Genomic DNA, 20158 nt, shown 5'->3' on the forward strand with positions numbered 1-20158 from the left:
TGCCTTTATTCTACATATCATGTATTTCAGATATGGGTGTTTGCACTTGGGGTGGAATTACTTTCCAAGGTGATTTTTTTTTTTTTTTTTTAAGAATTTGTTTGTTTATTTGACAGAGAGACAGCGAGAGAGGGAACACAAGCAGGGGGAGTGGGAGAGGGAGAAGCAGGCTTCCTGCTGAGCAGGGAGCCTATGAGGGGCTCGATCCCAGGACCCTGGGATCATGACCTGAGCCAAAGGCAGATGCTTAACGACTGAGCCCCCCAAAGTGATTTTAACCAATTTTTACTCCCAACAGCATTAAATCAGAGTTCCCGTTGCTCTGTACCTTCACCAACACTGTAGCTGTGTATTGCTTATAAAGCTGTGTTTTTAATTTGTATTTGCCTGATGAGTAATCATGTTGTGTTCCTTTTAATCTCTTCATTAGCTAATTGGATGTCCTCTTTCTAGAAGTATCTGAATCTTTTGCCTGCTTTTTGTACTCAGGTCACTTACCTTTTTCCTTCTGCTGTTTAGTGCTTTGTACAAGCAGAACTTTTATTTCGGGCATTTTTCTCAGGCATTTTTATCCCACTCTCTCACGTGCATATTCATTCTCTTAATGATATTTTTTAATGAACAAAAATTTTTAATTTTAATGAAGCCCAGTGTTTTCCTAAGTCTTTGGAAAAATCTTTTAAAATTTTGTGTATACCAGAGTCTTGAAGATATTTTTGATTTTCATTTAGAAGTTTGATTGTCTTACTTTTCACATTTTAGGTTATAATTTATCATGGATTGATTTGTGTGTGTGTGTGTGTGTGTGTGTGTGTGTCTGGTATGAAGGGTCAAGAATTGTTTTTTATCACATGAACATTCAGTGGTTCCAGCCTCATTTATCAGAATGTCCATCTGGACTCACTCCCACAGTGCCATCATAGTCATAAATCAAATGGGTCTTTTTTGGCCTTGCTGTTTTGTTCCATTGGTCTTTTTCTCTCTCTTTGAGGCTGTATTACCTTTTCTTAATTATAATAGCTTTATAATAACATCTTCCTATTTTAGTGTAAATTTTCCAGTTCTTTCTTCTGCAAGAGGCATTGAAAATGCCCTTTGCATTCTCAGCTTGTCGTTTTCTCCCAAAGCATTGGGATTTTGATTGGAACCACATTGACTCTCTTAATTTGGAGAGAATTTACATCTTTCAGTATGAGGTCTTCTAACACACGAGCATGATGTATTCTTCCATTTGTTTAGTTCTTTAATTTATCTCAGAAGATTTTGTGGTTTTTGTGTCAAGACCTTACTTATCTTTTGTTAGAGTTATTTCTTGGCTCCTTGATTTTTGCATGTTACTGGAAATGGTATCGTTTTTAAATTGCACACATTTCTTTTGCTAGTATACATGAAGACAGTTGATTTTTGTTTATTGAACTTATATTCATCAGCCTTACTAAATTCACTTTTCATGATTTCTAAATTCCTTTGACTGTTCTTCTTGTACAATTAAGTCATTTGCTAATAATGACAGTTTTATTTTTTCCCTTCTGATCCGTGTAATTTAATTTTTTTTCTTACTATACTGACTAGTATATTTGTTACTGTCTTTAGTAATTGACCTGTAAAGGTGATGTTAGTTATAGATATTTTATAATTACTCTTTATCAGATTCAAAAAGATTCCCTTTTCTACCCAGTTTGCTATGAACTTTTAATTAAAAATGACTGTTGATTAGGTATGACACCAAAAGCCCATGTGATTAAAAGATTGATAAATTGAACTTCGCTGAAGTTAAAACTCAAAAAAAAAAAAAAAATCAAGAAAGTGAAAAAAGCCACGGATGGGGAGAAAATATTTGTAAATCTTATTTCTGAGAAAAGACTTGTATCCAAGATGTTACTTTTAAAACTCAATAAGAAGACGACAAATTGTCCAGTAAAAAAAATGAGCAAAAGATTTGAAATGACATTTCACCAAAGACCTGTATGAATGGCTAATAAGCACATGAAATGATGCTTAACCTCATTAGTCATTAGGGAAATGCACACTTAAAACCATAATAGATACCATTTCACTCCCATAAAATGCTATAAAAAAATGGCAGACTAGTGTTGGTGGCCACACCGAGGTGACAGGGACCCTTAGGTGTTGCTGATAGGAATGTAAACTGGTGCAGCCACTATGGAAAAACAGTGACAGAAGGGTTTTTTTGTTGTTGTTAAATAGAAATTTACAATATGACCCAGCTGTTGCACTCCTGTGTGTCTACTCAAGACAAATGAAAACATTTGTCTACACAAAATCTTGTATGTGAATGTTCATAGTAGTATTTTTCATAATAGTCAAAAACTGGAAACAACCCAGATGTCCATCAGTGGATGAATGGATAAACAAAATGTGTCTCTGTTCCTGCAGTGGAATACTGTTTGGTAATCAAAAGGAAAAAGTACTGATTGATTCATTCTTGTAACATGGGTAAACCTGAAAAACACTGTGTCTGCTATGTGGAAGAAGGACACAGAGGACTGTCTGTTGTATGAGTTTATTCATATGAAATATCCACCGAAGGCACAGTTTTAGGAAAAAAGTGGTTACCTGGGGATGAAGGTGGGAACAGGGAATGACTGCAGGGGAGTGTGAGGGATCTTTTATGATAATGGAAATGTTTGAAAATTGCATGGTGGTGATGGTTGTACAGCTCTGTAAATTTACTAAAAGTTACTTATTTGTATACTTAAAATGACTGAATTTTACTTTATGTAAATTCTACCTCAAGATGATAATGAGTTGAATTTTAACTACTCTTTCCATGCCTACTGAAAATTTATATGATTTTCACTTTTATGCTATTAATTTTATAAATTTAAACACTTAATATTAAACCAGTCTTCAGTCTTAGACTGAATGTAACTTGGTCTTGATAGATTGTATTTTATTTATGTTACCACTATGTATGATTTACTAATATTTTGTTTAGGATTTTTTGAGACTATGTTTATGAGAAATATTAGCCTGTCGTGTTTTTTTCTTAAAATGTTCTTAATCAAGTTTTTGTTTTGCAATTCTCCATGTAAGTGTAAGATTGATGTTAATTTTTTTTTAAGATTTTGTTTTTTTTTTTAAGTAATCTCTGTACCCAATGTGGGGCTCAAAATGGCAACCCTGAGATTAAGAGTGCTCTACCCACTGAACCAGCCAGGCGCCTTCCCCCCTCCAATTTTTTTCATTATATGTTTGGAAGAATTTACTATTGGAGTCACATGGGCATGTAGTTTCCTTTGTAGAAAAGTTTTAAATAATGTATTCACTTTCTTTCATGTGTATTTGTGTTTTCAGATTTTCTCTTTGTCAGTTTTAATAAGTTGTGTTTTTCTTAAAATGTATCCATTTCATGTCCTTTTCAAATGTATAGGGCCACGGTTGTTAATAATCTCTTGTTTTAATCTGTGTAAAATCTGTAGTATTATCCTCCTTTTCATTCTTACTATTAGGATTTGTGCCTTCTTTGATTTTTCAGTCTTGCTAAAGCCTATCATTTGTTTTAGTATTTTTTCAAATAAGCAACTTCTTTGATTTTTTTTTTTTCCTGAACATTTGTTTTCTATTTTTTTAAAAAAATTTTGTTCCAGTTTTTACAATTCTACTTTGGGGGTTAATTTTTTTCTATCTCCTATTTCTTGGTAGGAATACTTAATAAGGATATTTGCTTGCTTGCTTTGTTGGTTACTGTGGGAGTTTTTTTAAAATCCACTGCGGTTGTAGATTTGTCAGTTTTTCTTTTTGGTTCATCAGTTTTATATATTTTGGGGCTGTCTTATTTTATATATGCCAGTTTAGAATTCCTATGACTTTTTTTTTTTTTAAGATTTTATTTATTTATTTGACAGAGAGAGACACAGCGAGAGAGGGAACACAAGCAGGGGGAGTGGGAGAGGGAGAAGCAGGCTTCCCGCTGAGCAGGGAGCCCGATGCGGGGCTCGATCCCAGGACCCTGGGATCATGACCTGAGCCGAAGGCAGATGCTTAACGACTGAGCCACCCAGGTACCCCTAGAATTCCTATGACTTTTAGTGGACTATCATATTTATTATTATAAAAAGACCGTCTAGCTTGAGCGATTATTGTTTGCCTGAGATCTCCTTTGTCAGATATGGGATGACTTCACAAGTTTCCTTTTGGGTAGTGTTTGCGTGGTTTTTACCCTTTTACTGTAGCTATTCTGTGCCCTTATCTTCTAAGGCATCTCTCATAAGCAGTAAACTCTACTCTCATAATCTGCTGCCTGAAGATTCCCTGTGGTGTCTCTTTTGGTGTGGGCCTGTTGGTGACAAACCTCGTGTGTGTGTGTGTGTGTGTGTGTGTGTGTAAAGTCTTCATTTCACCATCATTTTCGAAGTAGAGGTTTGCTTAGTTTAAAATTCTAGATGGGTAATTACTTTCTTTTCCTAGTTTAGAGCTGTCATCCACTTTCTGTTGAGAAGTCAGCTGTCAGTCTTACTCTTTGAGCTGGTGGTCTTGGTATGGTTTTCTTTGTGTTTACTCTGTTTTATATTTAACCTTCAGGAGTCCCGAACAAAAGCCTGTGGTGTTCCTCTTTGGCAAGCCCTGAGCTCCAATTTTTTTCCCATTTCTGTGAGACTGTTTAGAAACTTTTGTCTTGACGTTGTCATACATTCTGACTGTCTTAGCTGTTCTGCATTGTCCTCAAACTAGCTGTCTTATGTTTTTTATCTAGGGTTTCATGAAAGAATTGGTCTGATAATAAGCTCTTCCGTTAGAGCTGGCAGTGAAAGTCCACATAATTGCCTTTTTTTTTTAAAGGTGAGCAGTATTACAGTGTTACTATAGCTGATGGGAATGGTTCTTGAAAGAGGGATACTGTTGACGATGCCAGCCAGGAAAGGGGTAATTGCTAGAGTGGTGGCCCTGAAGAGAGAAGAAGGGGTGGAATTTAGTGCATGAGTTGGTTTTGGTCATGAGTTAGTTCACCTGAAGTAACAGGAGGGAGGGCAGAGTGTAAGAGTTTAAACCTGGTGGGTAGGTAGATTTGGTGGTGGGTGTTGGTGAAATTTTTCTTCTGAATGCATCTGTTTTCTTAGTTGGTGTCAGGTTTGGGTAGGACGTGTGAGGCTTACAGAGAGAGAGGAGTTAGGAAATGGTCTGTAGATGAGTGTAAGGGTGAACGGAGCAGGGAGATACCGTAGGATTGCCTGGTAGCACAAAGGCTCGCTCCGCTGAAGTGAGTGGGCATGGACGTGGGAGATTTAAAAAATAAAAAAAAAACATGCCAGACCTCAAATAAAACTGTGATATTATCAAATAAGAAATTTGTAAGCTGGAAGGACAGAGGCGAAACTATACTTTTAGGTTCTGAATGTTCAAGATTGTGCGGTATGTTTCTAAAGTAAAAACAAAAAGGGTATTAAAATTTTTTAAGTGTAGTCTCAAGGTCACAAATGTTTAACATTCCATGGAGAAAGGTAGTTATTTCTAAAATAAACCGTGAATCTCATGTTCCCATGAAGTCCCACCTAGTTGTGTGGGTTAGGGCCACCACGTCTTCCACCTCTGCTGGGACTGGTGTGTGTGAATGGGCTGCACGTGTCCAGAGCAAACCCTGATTCCCTGAGTTCCCGGCATGGCTTCCGACACCTAGTCTCTCTAGCCGGGGTGTGGATTTCAAAGCGTGGGATGGATGTTGGTGAAAGCCCCCTTTGGAGCATTGGTTAATGCATTAGAGGGCACGCTCATGGTGTAGCCCACACTGAGGTTGGAGGACATGATGGATCCATGATGCAGTTACCTGGGGCTCCTTCAGGACCACCTCATGCAGAGTTCCTGTGTGTCCCATCTGCTTTCTCCTCTTTGTTGCTTTGACTCCCCTTTCATCTTTTCCCTCCCCAATATGGCACTGCATTTAGCTACTTTTATGAACCAGTATGTATACTAAGCAACATTTTATATTCTCAATTTAAATTATATTCTCAGGGTTGAACAGTTTTTTCTCTTACCAAATATATCCAAGTGACTTAGAATTTTTTGGCTCTAAAAATATTTTTCATGGAAAAAACTAATTATGAAGACATATATCAGGTATTCAAAAATGTTTAAAGACTAATATATTGAGTACCCATCACCTAACTTAAGCAGCACAGTGTTACAAATAAGATTGACGTTCTCTGTGACCATTGCCAATCACATCTCCCTTTCCACAGAGGTCACCACCAGTTGAATTTGGTATTTATCATTTCCATGCATATTTTAAATCCCTAAATGGCTTTCTTTTACTATTTATTTATTTATTTACTTAGTAAGCTCTATGCCCAGTGTGGGGCTTGAACTCACAACCCTGAGATCAAAAGTCACATGCTCCACTGACTGCTGACCCCCTAAATAGCATTCTTTTAAAAAAACGTTGTATAAATGGTTATTATCCTGTGTATGTTTCTGTAAATATAATAATATATTGTTATTAAATATGTAAATTCATATTGATGTTACATTTTAAGGTATAATAAATATACATAATTATATGTTCTTCAACATTTAGATTTTTCCATATTTATACTTTAATTCCTTTATTTTCATGCTGAACATGTAATATTCTGTTGTATAAATATATCTTAATTTTATTAAAATTCTTCTGATGGATATTTAGGTTATTTCTGATTTTTTTTGCAACTTTATATATGTTACATTGAATGCTACTGTATGTTCCTTGGGCATCTGTTTGAGATTTTCTAGGGAATGTATAGCTAAGAACTGATGGACTGTAGGGTATGTGCTCTGTCAGTTGCAGTTCTCAACTCCCACAGGAGTGTGTGGGCTCGGGGTGTCCCAGCCTTGGCTGGCACTTGATATTACATCTAATCCCAGTTACTTTATGATGGACTCATAACAGAGTAAGCAGCTGAGTGTGTACCTTCTATGCTGTAATTTTACTTTGTATTTGTTCATAAATGGGAGCCTTTTCTCATACAGTTTTATTTTATTAAAAAGAATGCCTTTGTTGAGCCACAGAGTGAGTGATCCCTTAAGAATTCCTTTTGTCTGCTCCAAATCTATGATTCTGTGATAAACTCATATTTGTGAAATTGTCAGTTTGTTCAGATGTTAACTCTGCAGCCCCCTACGGTGGGCATCCATGGAGTCAGACTGATTGTCAGTGATTTGCCCTTCCCACTGGCTTGACATTTGCACTGCTTGGCCAAAGTGGTGCTGGTCAGAGTGCCATCATCTCTGGAGGAGCCAAGGACGTGGCATCAGTCTGTAGTCCTTTATGTTAATAGGAATGGATTCGTTTGTATTATTAAATTAACAAATATTTAAAAATTTAATAGTTTTAGTTTTTAATAGAGTCATACTGGTAGATATAATCTAAAGTAAGTCTCTTCCTCTAAGAGTGTAAAGGGGTCCTGAGACACCACAGTTTGAGAACCATTCCTTTAGGCACATGGTAGCCGTACAAGCAGATTTTTTATTCTTCCTCATGCTGGTCTTTGAGAAGGAAAACTTAAGTAATATTCCTTTAATGGATAAATTCAGTTGATATTCAAGTTACATATGAATCTTACATAAATTTTCAATTCATTACCTTAAAATCTTGTTTATAACTAGATTATATTTGTAAATAAAATGCTTTGCAGGTGCTGACCTTAAGGAGAGAGTCAAAATGAATCCCAGTGAAGTTGGTCCTTTTGTCTCCAAAATAAGAGCAGTGATTAATGAAATCGGTAAGCTCAATTAAACTCCTTTTAGCATGCTGAAGATGACCTTAAATGTCAGATTTAGAAAGTTGCACACTGTCCTTATATATAAGCTTTGGCTAAAGTACTTATGTAATTAGATAATCATGATCTGTAACTGGTTGCTGCGGAGAGAAATGTGATATATTGAATTTGAAAAATTGTGAAAAATATTATATATTTAAAGATGCCTCCTATATGTGATGACATGGCATATGAAGGTAGCTATTAGCAAACAAATAGAATATCTCCCTGATAATTTCATAGACATATATTTATAGATTTGGTGTTGTTTTGTTGTTTGCATAAATAGGATCATACTATTTCCTTAGAATTATAGACTTCTGGGTAATATTTATGTCTCAGTACATATCAACTTACTTTATTATTAATACTTTTTAATATATTGCGGTGTAGTGATCCAAGCATTGTCTCATCCAAAATTTTAAATTGCTTCATTAATGTGTAGAGACTTTTTTCCATTTTTGTTATTTATAATAAAGCAATGAGTATCTTTGTATCAAGTCTTTCAGAGCATTAGTATGTGTACTTATAGGATAGATTCTGAACATGGAATTGCAGTTCTAGGTATCATGTGTTCATTTTACATTTTAATTATTTTTGCCAGATTATATTCCAAGAAGATTATAATAATTTATATTCCCATCAATTATGTGACAATACTTGTTTCCTCATGTTTTTGCCAGCATTTAATGTTGCTGCTTTTCAAATTTGCCAAGGTTAAAAAAAAAAAAAAAAGACATCTTAGCATTTTATTTTAATTAATTTTTTGACATCTTTGCATCTTAATTTGCTTTTCCCCAGATGCTTGTGTGATGTTTTATCTTTTCACGTTAGACTGCGTCTCCCCTTCTGCACACTGCATTTTCACATCCTTCCTCCTCTTCTCTGTAGCGTGATTTAATGAACAACTGGTTACTTATTTAAGAGCCACTTTGTAGTGGTCTTTCGTTGTTACGTGTATTACAGATACTGTCTCTGAATGTGCTACCCTAATTCAATTTGAGTATATAAATTGAAAACCTTTACTATCTTGAGGGTATGAAATTCCCTTCATTATTCTTTTTCTTTTCTCCTTGAAGATTTTCTTTGGTAATTCCCACACATCAGTTCTTACCAAATGAATTTGGAATTATTAGTTTTTAAAGCAAGGAAGAAAAATACTGTCACGGGACTGTGATTGGAATTTCTCTCAATCTTATTTAGAAAGAATTGACATTGTTGTGATATTGAATCTTTCCATCTGTGATCTGTATGGGTTTCATTCTGTGTGTGTGTGGGGGGGTGTCATCCCTTTTTTTAATGTCCTTCAAGAAAGTTTTCTTCACATTTGCCTTGCTTGGTCTTCCATCTTTTTTTCCAGGTCAGATTTATACTTGCTATTTTGTAGCATTTATTCCTTTGAATGGGATCTTTTTCTCCTATTTCTGTTGAAGTCTGATTATTGTAGTTCTGTAGGAAAGTTGCTAAGTTTTAAGTGCTTATTTTATATAACACCAACTTGATAATTACTTTTATTAGCTGTTGTTATTTCTCAGTTAATTTTCTTGTGTTTTCCAGATGAAAGTTCATTATCTATAAATAATGCTATTTTTATTTTTGCTTTTCCCAGCATTTTAATCTCACATATTTTTCATGTGTCATATTGGCTGAGGCCTTCGGTACAGTACTCAGTTGTTGGGGTGTGTTTGTCCTATCTTCCTTATCTTTAGTTGATTTTGATGAATGCATTTGATATTTTGCCAGTAATTAGCAAGTTCAGGGAGTTTTCTTCTGTTTCACCTTGTTAGGAATTTGTCACTGTTTTTTAATCAGGAACACGTGTTAAAGTTTGTCAAATGCTTTTTCGATGTATGTTAGTATTTATGCAGTTGACCCTTGAACAATGTGGGGCTTAGGGCTGCTGACCCCAACACGGATCAAAATCTGTGTATTTCTTTTGACCCCTCCAAGACCTAACTACAGAAGCCTACTTTTGACCAGAAGCCTTACTGATAACAGAAACAGTTGAATAACACGTATCTTATATGTTATGTGTATTATATAGTATATTCTTATAATAAAGTAGTAATATTTTAATATTTCTGATATTAATATAATAATATTCTTAGAATAAAGTAAGCTAGAGAAAATAAAATGTTATTAAAGAAATCATAAGGAAGAGAAAATACGTTTACAGTACTGTTCTATATTTATTGAAAAAAAGCTGCATATAAATGGACCTGCACAAGTCAAACCTGTGTTGTTCAAGGGTCCACTGTAACTGGTATATACCCTTTAGTATGCTAAATTGTATTAATAGAGCTATTAATGCTGTGCTGGCTTTGTGTTACTAAAATAAACCCTACCTGGTCATTGTGGTTAGTGGTTATAGTGGTTTTTAATATAAACTGCTGAATCCAATTTTTATATGTTTTGCTGTACTCATGAATGAGATTAATCGTCTAGTTCTTTTTTTGTGTTACCCTTTTCTGGCTTGGTATCAAGGTTGTATAACTTCATAGGATGAGGTGAAAAGCTTTCTGTCTTTTTTTCTGTGCTACACAGGGAAGTCATCTGTTATTTCAGAGTTTAGTTGAATTTGACCATGTAACATCTTTTGGGGTCTTGTGTGGTTTTTTTGTTGTGTACTTGTGTTTTGTTTGTTTTTTAGAATTAAGTTTTAGAATATATTTGTTTTGATTTCTGGAATGGTGGTTGTTACCTTTCTATCTTTTTAAAATCCTGTGTGCTGTTTCTAGCGACTCTCCTTTGCTTCTCTCTTCTGCTTCAGCCTCATGGTCAGATCACATGTCCCCTGAGGCAGAGCATGGACTTGGTTTCCACATTGGTCAGGGAGCATGACCTTGGAAGTAGAAGTTGATGTTGTCTTTAACTTTGTATGTACGGCCGGGGAGTGGCTGAGACTGGTCCTGTTGTAAACATCACATTGATGTTTCTTCCAAGCTTCTTTTCATTTTATTGATTTTGAAATTCACATTTTTCTGGGACTTCTGAAATGAAGAACTGTTTCTATTTTTGCAGTGGCACTTCCTTTTCACTGATGGTAGCTGTAGCATTTCTGTCTGGATCCTAATCCCGTCTACTTTTTTCTGTCCAACGAGTTCCCCAATTTTTGTTAATGGTACTTTCTATTACATTACAGTAGACATAGAATTTTTAAGTTCTCTTTTGTGGTGAGTTACTGAGATTTTGGGGGGCAGATAGAAACTAAGTGTCTTGATCTAATCTACTCATTTAATATATTAAACCAGGGCAGGCAAACTTTTTCTTAGGCTTTGTATGGTCTCTTTTGTAGCTACTCAACTTTTTTTTTTTGAAGACTGTTTTCCTAGAGCACTTTTAGGTTCACATCAGAATTGAGGGGAAGGTATAGAGATTTCTTTTATACTCCCTGTCACCACATATGCACAGCCTCCTTTGTTATCAACATCTGCAGAGTGGGACATTTATTACATTTATTACATATTATTACATTTATTACAGCTGATGAACTTCCATTGATAAATCACAATTATCCAAAACTCATGGTGGTTTACATTAGGGTCCACTCTTGGTGTTGTACATTCTGTGGATTCGGATAAATATATAATGACATGTGTCCATCATTATAGTGTCATACAGAGTATTTTCGGTGCTCTAAAAATTATCTCTGCTCACCATGTTCTCCCTTCTCTCCTCTCTGACAGCCTGTTTTTACCGTCTCTCTAGTTTTCCATTTCCGGAATGTCATATAGTTGGAATCATACAGTGTGTAGCCTTTTCAAATTGGCTTCTTTCACTTAGTAAGATACATGGAAGTTTTCTCCCTTTTTATGCCTTGATATCTTACGTGTTTCTAGTGTTGTTATGTGTTTCTGGTGCTGAATAATACTCCATTATTTGGATGTGCCACAGTTTATTTATCCATTTACTCACTGAAGGACATCTTGGTTGCTTCCAGGTTTTGACAGTTCTGAGTAAAGCCGCTAGAAACATCTCTATGTGTAGGGTTTTGTGTTGACACAGGTTTTCAGTGCTTTTGGGAAAGTACCAAGGAGCATAATTGCTGGATCATCTGGCAGGAGTGTTTAGTTTTGTAAAAAAAAACCTGCCTAACTCTCTTCCAAAGTAATGATAGTGCCGTTTTGCATTCCCACTGGCAATGAATGAGTTTCTGTAGCTCCACATCTTTGTCAGCATTTGATATCAGGTTCCAGATTTTAGCCATTCTAATAGGTGTGTAGTGGTATCTTGTTTTAATTTGTATTTCCGTGATGACATATGATGTAGAACATCTTTTCGTATGTTTATTTCCTATCTGTATACCCATGGTGAGGTGTCTGTTGAGAGTTTGGCCCAGTTTTTAATTGAGTAGTTTGTATTTCTTGTTGAATTTAAGAGTTCTTTGTATATGTTAGATAACAGTTCTTTATCAAGTATCAGAAAATTCTGTAAATATATTCTCCCAGCTTGTAGCTTTCATTGTAATCTTCTCATTCTCTTGATGTTATCTTTTGTAGTAAGTTTTTCACTTTAATAAAGTCCAGTTTATTATTTCTTTCATGGATTGTGCTTTGATGTTGTATATAAAAAGTTGTTGGTCGGGCGCCTGGGTGGCTCAGTTGGTTAAGCAACTGCCTTCGGCTCAGGTCATGATCCTGGAGTCCCGGGATCGAGTCCCGCATCGGGCTCCCTGCTTGGCGAGGGGCCTGCTTCTCCCTCTAACCCTCCCCGCTCTCATGTACTCTCTCTCTCTGTTCTCACTCTCTCAAAATAAATAAATAAATCTTTAAAAAAAAAAAGTGTTGGTCATCTAGGTTTTGTCTGTTATCTTCTAGGAGTTTTATGGTTTTGGGCTTTGCAGTTAGAACTGTGATCCATTTTGACTTAATTTTTGTGAAAGGCATAATTTTGTTTGTAGATTCCTGATTTTGCTTAAGAATGTTACTGTCTCAGTGCCATTTGTTGAAAAGACTATCTGTGCTCCCTTGTATTGCCTTTTTCTCTTTGTCAGAGATCAGTTGATTTATGGGAGTCTGTTTCTGGGCTTTCTGTTTTATTTATCTGTTCTTTTGCCAGTAACCACACTGTCTTGATTACTGTAGCTTTACAGTGAGTCTAGACATTGGGTAGTGTCAGTGCCACAACTGTGTTCTTGTCCTTGTGTAAGACTGTTGAATCACAGACCTGTACTTCTGAAACAAATAATGCAATATCTGTTAAGAAAAAAAAAAAGAAGAAGAAGATAGCAGGAGGGGAAGAATGGAGGGGGAGACGAACCATGAGAGACAATGGACTCTGAAAAACAAACTAGAGGGTTCTAGAGGGGAGGGGGTGGGGGGATGGGTTAGCCTGGTGATGGGTATTAAAGAGGGCACGTTCTGCGTGGAGCACTGGGTGTTATGCACAAACAGTGAATCATGGAACACTACATCAAAGACTATTTATGTATTGTATGGTGATTAACATAACAATAAAAAAATTTAAAGGGAGAAAAAATATTGTATGGGCTATTCTGGGTCTTTTGCCTCTACATATAAACTTGAGAATTTGTTGATAGCCACAAAATAACTTGCAGGGGTTTTGATTGGGATTGCATTGAGTCTATACATCAAATTAGGAAGAACTGACATCTTGACAATACTGAGTCTTCCTATCCATGAACATGGACTCTCTCCCCTTTTGTTTAGTTCTTTGATTTCATACATTAGTTTTATAGCTTTTCTCAGATAGATCTTGTTCATATTTTGTTGGTTTTATACCTAAGTATTTTATTTTGAGGGATGTTAATGCAAGTGGTATTGTGTTTCTAATTTTAAATTCCACTTATTCATTATTGGTATGTGGAAAATGGTTAACTTTTGTATATTTACCCTGTGTCTTGCAACCTTGGTATAATTGTGTATTTGTCCAGGAAGTTTTTTGTTAATTCTTTCATATCTTTTGCATTGTAGACAGTCATGTCATTTGCAAGCAAAGACAGTTTGATGTCTTCTTTCTCAATCTGTATTACCTTTTATTTCTTTTTATGGTTTACATTTGCAAAGATTTTTAGTATGATGTTGACAAGAACTAGTGAGAAGAGACATCCTTGCCTTGTACTATGTACTCAACGTTGACAGTGCTGAAGCAGCCACAGAGAAAATGTAAACAAATGTGTGTTTCTCTGAGTAAAACTGTATGCACTGTGAAATTTAAATTTTAAATAGTTTCCATGTGTTATGAAACAGTATATTTAATTCGTTTCCTTATTTTGAACTGTTTAAATGTATAGAAACCATCTTAGCATACAGGTTATGCTAAAATAAGCACTGTGTCTGATTTTCTTCTTTCTCTTCCTCCCTCCCTCCCTTCTTTCCATCCATCTATTCATCCATCTCACATGTCTCCTATTCTTCATTTTTCCTGGTTTTTGGAATTCTAGTCTTCCGCTCTTTTATATATATATATATATATGTGTGTGTGTGTATATATATATATATATGTATGTATGTATGTATGTATGAAGAAATCTACTTCCAGTTTTGACTTGGACAGCTTGCTTCATGTTTGGCTCAGGCCTTTTTGATTCTGCATTTTGGAGATCTAAAGGTTTAAAGGTCTTTGTATCCTTTGCTAGGGAGTTCATGGAGCAGGAATGGAGCATAAGTCTTACAAATGAGTTGGAGGGTGGAGAGTGGAAAGCAGAGTAAGAAAAACAAAATGAAAACCAAAAGAAAGTTCATCAAACCCTAACAAAATGTGAAGAGGATAAAAGGGTACAACCTTAGGACAAATTAAATAATGAGATGATGAAATAAGTCTAGTAATTACCATTAATGTCAGTTTACTAAACTTGTTAAAGACAGGGATGTTCAGATTTGATTAAGAAACTTAAATCAACTGTGTATTGTTAACAGTAGCCACCGCTCTTGGAGCCTTTTTCATACCAGGAGATTACTAATCTTACTCTTTAAGACAAAAACCATTATTAGTAAGAGAAGGACCCTGCATGTATTAAAACGTTAAATTTTTCATAAGACTAAACTTGTATGATTCTGAAAACAGAGATCTTAAAAGTATACAAATGAAGTTATATTGGATATATACAGGATAAATTGGCAAATCCTTCATCATTGTGGATGATTTCAATTCATCTCTTCCAATTTGTTGTGAGATTGAAAGACAAAAGTTAAAAATAAAGGTTTGAACAATGTGCCTATCAAAGTTGACTTAATAGACTCTTAACCCCAAATTGGAGACTGTGCATACTTCTCATGAACAGACGAAACATTTACAAAAACGAATCATGTGCTGGACTCTAAAATCTCTGTTAAATTTCAGAAGATTAATACATAGAGACCACGTTCTCTGTTCACAATGCAACTAAGTTAGAAATAAAAATACACATAATATAGAGATTTAAAAACCATATATTTGTAAATTAAAAAAGAACTGTTAAGTTACTCATGGGTCAGAGAAAGGACTATTATAGGAAAAAGCACTAAGACTGAATATAAAATTACTGTATATCCAAATTTTTGAGATTTAATTAAAGTGATAGTTTGAGGGGAAGTCATAACCTTAAATGCCTTTGTTGGCAAGGGAAAACCACTGGCAATAAGTAGCTAAGCATTGCCTTAAAAAGATATGAATCCAAAGAAAGTTGAAGGAAGGCAGTAACACACAGATCAGAAATTAATGAGATGAAAGCTGGAGTTGCAGCGGGGAGAATTTGCACGAGGCCAAGCCTCTGAACAAAGAAGTAAAGGGTATTGAACAGTTGATGTTACAGATGAAAAGAGGAATGTGATTATAGGTAGAGCAGAGATTATAAAGCTTACAAGAAACACTGTGAAAATCTTTATGCTAATTAAGAAATTTCTGTCTCAAGAAGAAATTGTATTCTGGAATAATCATATTACCACTGGAGGGACTGAGTAGTAGTTGAAAGTTTTTTCACAGAGAAAGCGCCAGGCCTGGTTTTTTCATGTTCAATGATTTGCCTTTAGGTGCTTTATTGGCCTATGAGGAACTGATCATTGCAAGCTTATACAAACTCCTCCACAGAACGGTGCAGTGAGACTTTATTCCTAAACTCAGTATTTCTTTTTTTTTTTAAGATTTTATTTATTTATTTGTCAACACACACAGGTAGGGGGAACAGCAGAGGCAGAGGGAGAAGCAGGCTCCCTGCTGAGCAGGGAGTGTGATGCGGGACTTGATCCCAGGATCCTGGGATCACGACCTGAGCCGAAGGCAGCAGCTTAACTGACTGAGCCACCCAGGCGCCCCTAAACTCAGTATTTCTGATTAGTATGACTTTCCCCTGTACATGTGAGAAAAACAATAGAACAAAAGAGTTGAGAGGAGCCAGTCTTGCTTAGGAACATGGATGAAATCCAATAGTTAAAAAAAAAAAAAAGACCAAGTTGGATTTTCTCAGGAATACACGGGGGAGGAGGTTCCCATTTGAAAATCTTAAATTTAATTTGTGACATTAGTCATTTAAAATAAAATCATGTTTTTCCTTAATAGATTGATGAAAAGAATTTGAGAGATGTCAAATCTATTCATAGAAAAACGTCAAGGCAGACTAGAAATAGAAGGGAACTTCCTTAGCCTGATGAAAGGTATCTGTTTCTTAGTAAAACGTAAGAGTAGTCTCCTAAAATCAGGAAAAAACAAAAGGTCCACTGTCACCACCTCTGTTCAGCAGTGTTCTGAAAATCCTGGCGTGTGGAAAGGCAGGAAATAGAAATAAAATAATGACACAAAGAAGAAATGTAACACTGCCTGTCTCAAGTGGTATGATTGTCTCCACTGAAATCTAAAAGGATCAACAAATTATTCAGAATAATGAGTGTCTCAAGAGAGCAAAATACAAGAACCATATTTAAAAATAATTAATTGTTCTTCTTTATACCAACAACAGCCAAGAAATGTCAGTCAAGAAAAGATACTACTGACAGCAGGAACAAAAATGAATCTAGAAATATACGTAAGCTATTTTAAAGTTATGAAACTTTGTCATAAGACATTTAAAAAATTAAACGGTGACACGTTATCTTCTTTTTTTTTTTGACACGTTATCTTCTTGAATAGGAGGATTCAGGATCAAGAAGATGATTCTCACCAGTGATTCAGTGCACAGATTCAATGTAATGACACTTACCTCTCAGCCTGAATTTTGTGAGGAATCTGATGAGCATAATGAAGCCCTCAAAATAGTCAGACATTCCTAAAGAAGAAAATAAGGGGCCTTGGGTTATCAGCACTCAAGACTTACTTTAAAGATTTGTAAATTAAGGTGGTATGTTAGGGGTTTTGGGATAGACAAATGAACCATGGAGTGGACTATAGAAGCCCAGCAGACATACATAAATGGGGAGACTGCCACAGGAGAGAGGAAGCACTTGCTGGGGGTAGCGAAGGCTGACTGCATTTATGAAAGAAAGTGAACTTTTATGATCTTGATGGAGTAAAATTGTTGAACACAACGTGCAGCCCATGAAAGGAAAGGTTTATAAATTCTGCCAAATTAAACTTAAGAACATTTGTTCATTAGAAGGTGCTATAAAGAAAGTAGAAAGGAAAGCCACAAACTGGGAAGAAATACTTGAAACACATAGCTGCCAAAGCATTCGTGTGTGTGTGTGTGTGTGTGTGTGTACACATGCATGAATCAACGCACACATGCGTGCATGCCGCCTAGGATGTGTAAGAAAGCACGAGAGAGCCATGTTTCACACATCTGTCAGATGAGCCACATATTCTTATGCCTGAAACTACCAAGAGTTAGTGAAGAAGTGGATCACCAGGCATATTGACTCACTTCTGATGAGAGTACAAATTGATGTAACTGTTTAGGAAAACAATTTGGTGTTGTCTTACAAAGTTGAACATTCACATTCCATAAGACTCGAAAGTTCACTTCTTTAGGAGGCATTTACCTAGAGGCTAAGCCCTTTAACACTTTTTACTGGACCCATAGTAAAACGTACCCACAGTTTATCCCAATAAACACATAGGGTGGGCATCAAAGGTTCATGAAAATAATAACCTTTCTTTGTGCACTGCATGTGGATACTGTGCTCTTTTATTTTTAAAAATACCTGATTTTTTCTTTTAAGATTTTATTTATTTATTTGACAGAGAGAGACACAGTGAGAGAGGGAACACAAGCAGGGGGAGTGGGAGAGGGAGAAGCAGGCTCCCCTCTCAGCGGGGAGCCCGATGCGGGGCTCGATCCCAGGACCCCGGGATCATGACCTGAGCCGAAGGCAGACACTTAATGACTGAGCCACCCAGGTGTTTCTAAAAATGCCTGATTTTGACCCAGTGAATGTATTGCTACTTGGAGTTTGAAACTACACTATTCTGTAGGCATTTTGTGCATGTGTCCTAGGGAAGCTTATACCAGGATATAATAAAAAGATTTTATAGTAGCAATATTGTTAATAATAAAAAGCTGAAGGCAACCAAATTTCAGTGACAGGAGAATGGATGAATGTTTTTGTATATTTGTACAGTTGTACTGTAGATAGCATTGTGCCTAAGTGAATAACTACAGGTGTAACAACATGGGTAAATCTTTGAAACACTGAGTTAAAACAATGTATTTATTATAAAACTAAAAGCATACAAAACAGTATATAGTTTAGAAATGCGTGTATACTGAAATCACATACAAGCACACACACATGGAATAGGATATAAAGGAGGGTGGTAAGCAGAGAAGTCGCAGTAGTCATTACCTTTGGGTTTGGGAAGGCAGATGGAAGAGTACGTGAGGAACACATGGGCACATAGGGAGTTCTGACTCCGTTCTTACGTCGGTAATCTTAAGGAAGTCTGGTATTATTATGCTTGCTTACATGTGTATGCTACGTACATTCTTTATATTTGCCAAATTAGATCAGTTTTTAAAATACTCATCTATCTTGAATTCTCCAAACATTTCTAATGTTATTTCTTGAATAACTTTCTTCATATTCCACCTTGATTCTTATTTTCGAGAAAGATCCTCCAGGGTAGAGACATAGGAAGAAAAGAGTTCTCTGAGAGCCATGCGAGGAAAGTCTTTTATTTGGGAGCCTCGACCACGTGCTGCTGACACGTCCAGGAGGGTGTGTGGGGAGAGTGGACGGCCGAATTTGGCGGCACTGTCGTCACTGGTGCCTTTACACGTGTCCTCCTTGAGATGAGTGTTGGGGCCGTGGGCAGCTGCTTCCTGGGCTGGCCGCGATGGAAGAGCTCCATTCCTTGGATGATTTTGGAAGGCCCCTTAGTTGGACTGTTGGGCTTCCTGGTGTAGGTCCATGTAGAAAAAACGTTATCTGAAACTTACCCTGGTTATGAATGAAAACTTCCCATAGTTTGATTTCTTATAAATAAATCACAGGTGAGAGTGTTCGGAAGGTTTTTTTTCTCAAAAATTTGTATATACCTTTCTTTGAAGCATAAGGTCTGATTTACTGTGGCTTAATAATAATCTCTGAGGTAAGATGCAGAGCTTTTAAATATAAATAAGGTATGATAACATTTTATCAAAGCTTAAAAAGTGTATTTGTCACTTCATGCATTTAGTCATTGTATTCTTTTTAATTACATAACACGTTACACTAAGGCCTGTGCTTTGTAAAGGTATAAATCCACTTAAAACTCCCTGGCATCCCATTTTAATATTTAGAGATTCTTGAGTAATAAATGCAAAAGCGCTTGCATAAATTCCAGATATATCCTTTTTAAGCTTTCCATTTGACTTAGAGACATCTGATACTTAAAAAAAAATCAGATATTAGCTCAGCTTCTCATTTTCCCAAAGTAGTTGCCATAAGGTGTTCATTTTGCTGCAGAAAAGTTAAGTTTATCCATTACCAAAATGTGGTGAGCTTCTATGAATTGTGATGGATTTTTTTAGAGTTTGATAGGTTATCATCGTTACACCATTCAGAGCTTTTCCAGATACTTCATTTGTGTTTTACTTGATTTGAAATAAAGCTTATTTTGAAAATACTTAATTACTGCCACAGTGACTACTGTCACATACAGTTTGAAAGGTTGTGTACTTGTTACATTTTCTTTGCTATCCTCTGATTATTTGACTTTGATTTCAGATGTATTAAGAATTGTTTAGTAAAGAACATTTTTAAGGTTTGCAGAATTGTCAGTCTGCCAGGTTGACCCGAAATGTTTATGTTCACTGTGCCTTTTTTGTTTTCTTGAAGGTCAAGGAGATTTTTTAAATAAGTAGTTTTGTTAAATTGGATGCATTCCAGCATGTATTTTACATTTTTCCCCCCTAATTTGATGTAATAAGTAGAAATTGGAAGAGCTCAGTTACGGTATGTGAAGGATTGATTTCATCATGCTTTTGCTGACTTCCACTGGGTATTAATCACATTATGATTTTGGATGGTGGTGTGGAAATTAGACTGTTTTGCTAA

At 35.9% G+C, this 20158-nt stretch overlaps 1 protein-coding gene across 13 annotated transcripts in view; it reads left to right on the forward strand.

The window, feature by feature from the left end:
* Positions 1-20158, forward strand: part of AUH (AU RNA binding methylglutaconyl-CoA hydratase) — a 384072-nt gene that overhangs the window by 29535 nt on the left and 334379 nt on the right. For 11 of the 13 annotated variants that reach the window (XM_073878194.1, XM_073878190.1, XM_073878192.1 and 8 more), the window contains one exon: positions 7629-7715. The exons of the other annotated variants lie outside the window; for them this stretch is intronic. In XM_073878194.1, the coding sequence (XP_073734295.1) occupies positions 7629-7715 (87 nt within the window). The remainder of the gene's footprint in view (positions 1-7628; positions 7716-20158) is intronic. 13 annotated transcript variants of the gene reach the window in all.

Source organism: Callorhinus ursinus, unplaced genomic scaffold (genome assembly GCF_003265705.2).
Source record: "Callorhinus ursinus isolate GAN/ISIS: 27379988/994484 unplaced genomic scaffold, GSC_fseal_2.0 scaffold28, whole genome shotgun sequence".
NCBI classification, from domain to species: domain Eukaryota; kingdom Metazoa; phylum Chordata; class Mammalia; order Carnivora; family Otariidae; genus Callorhinus; species Callorhinus ursinus.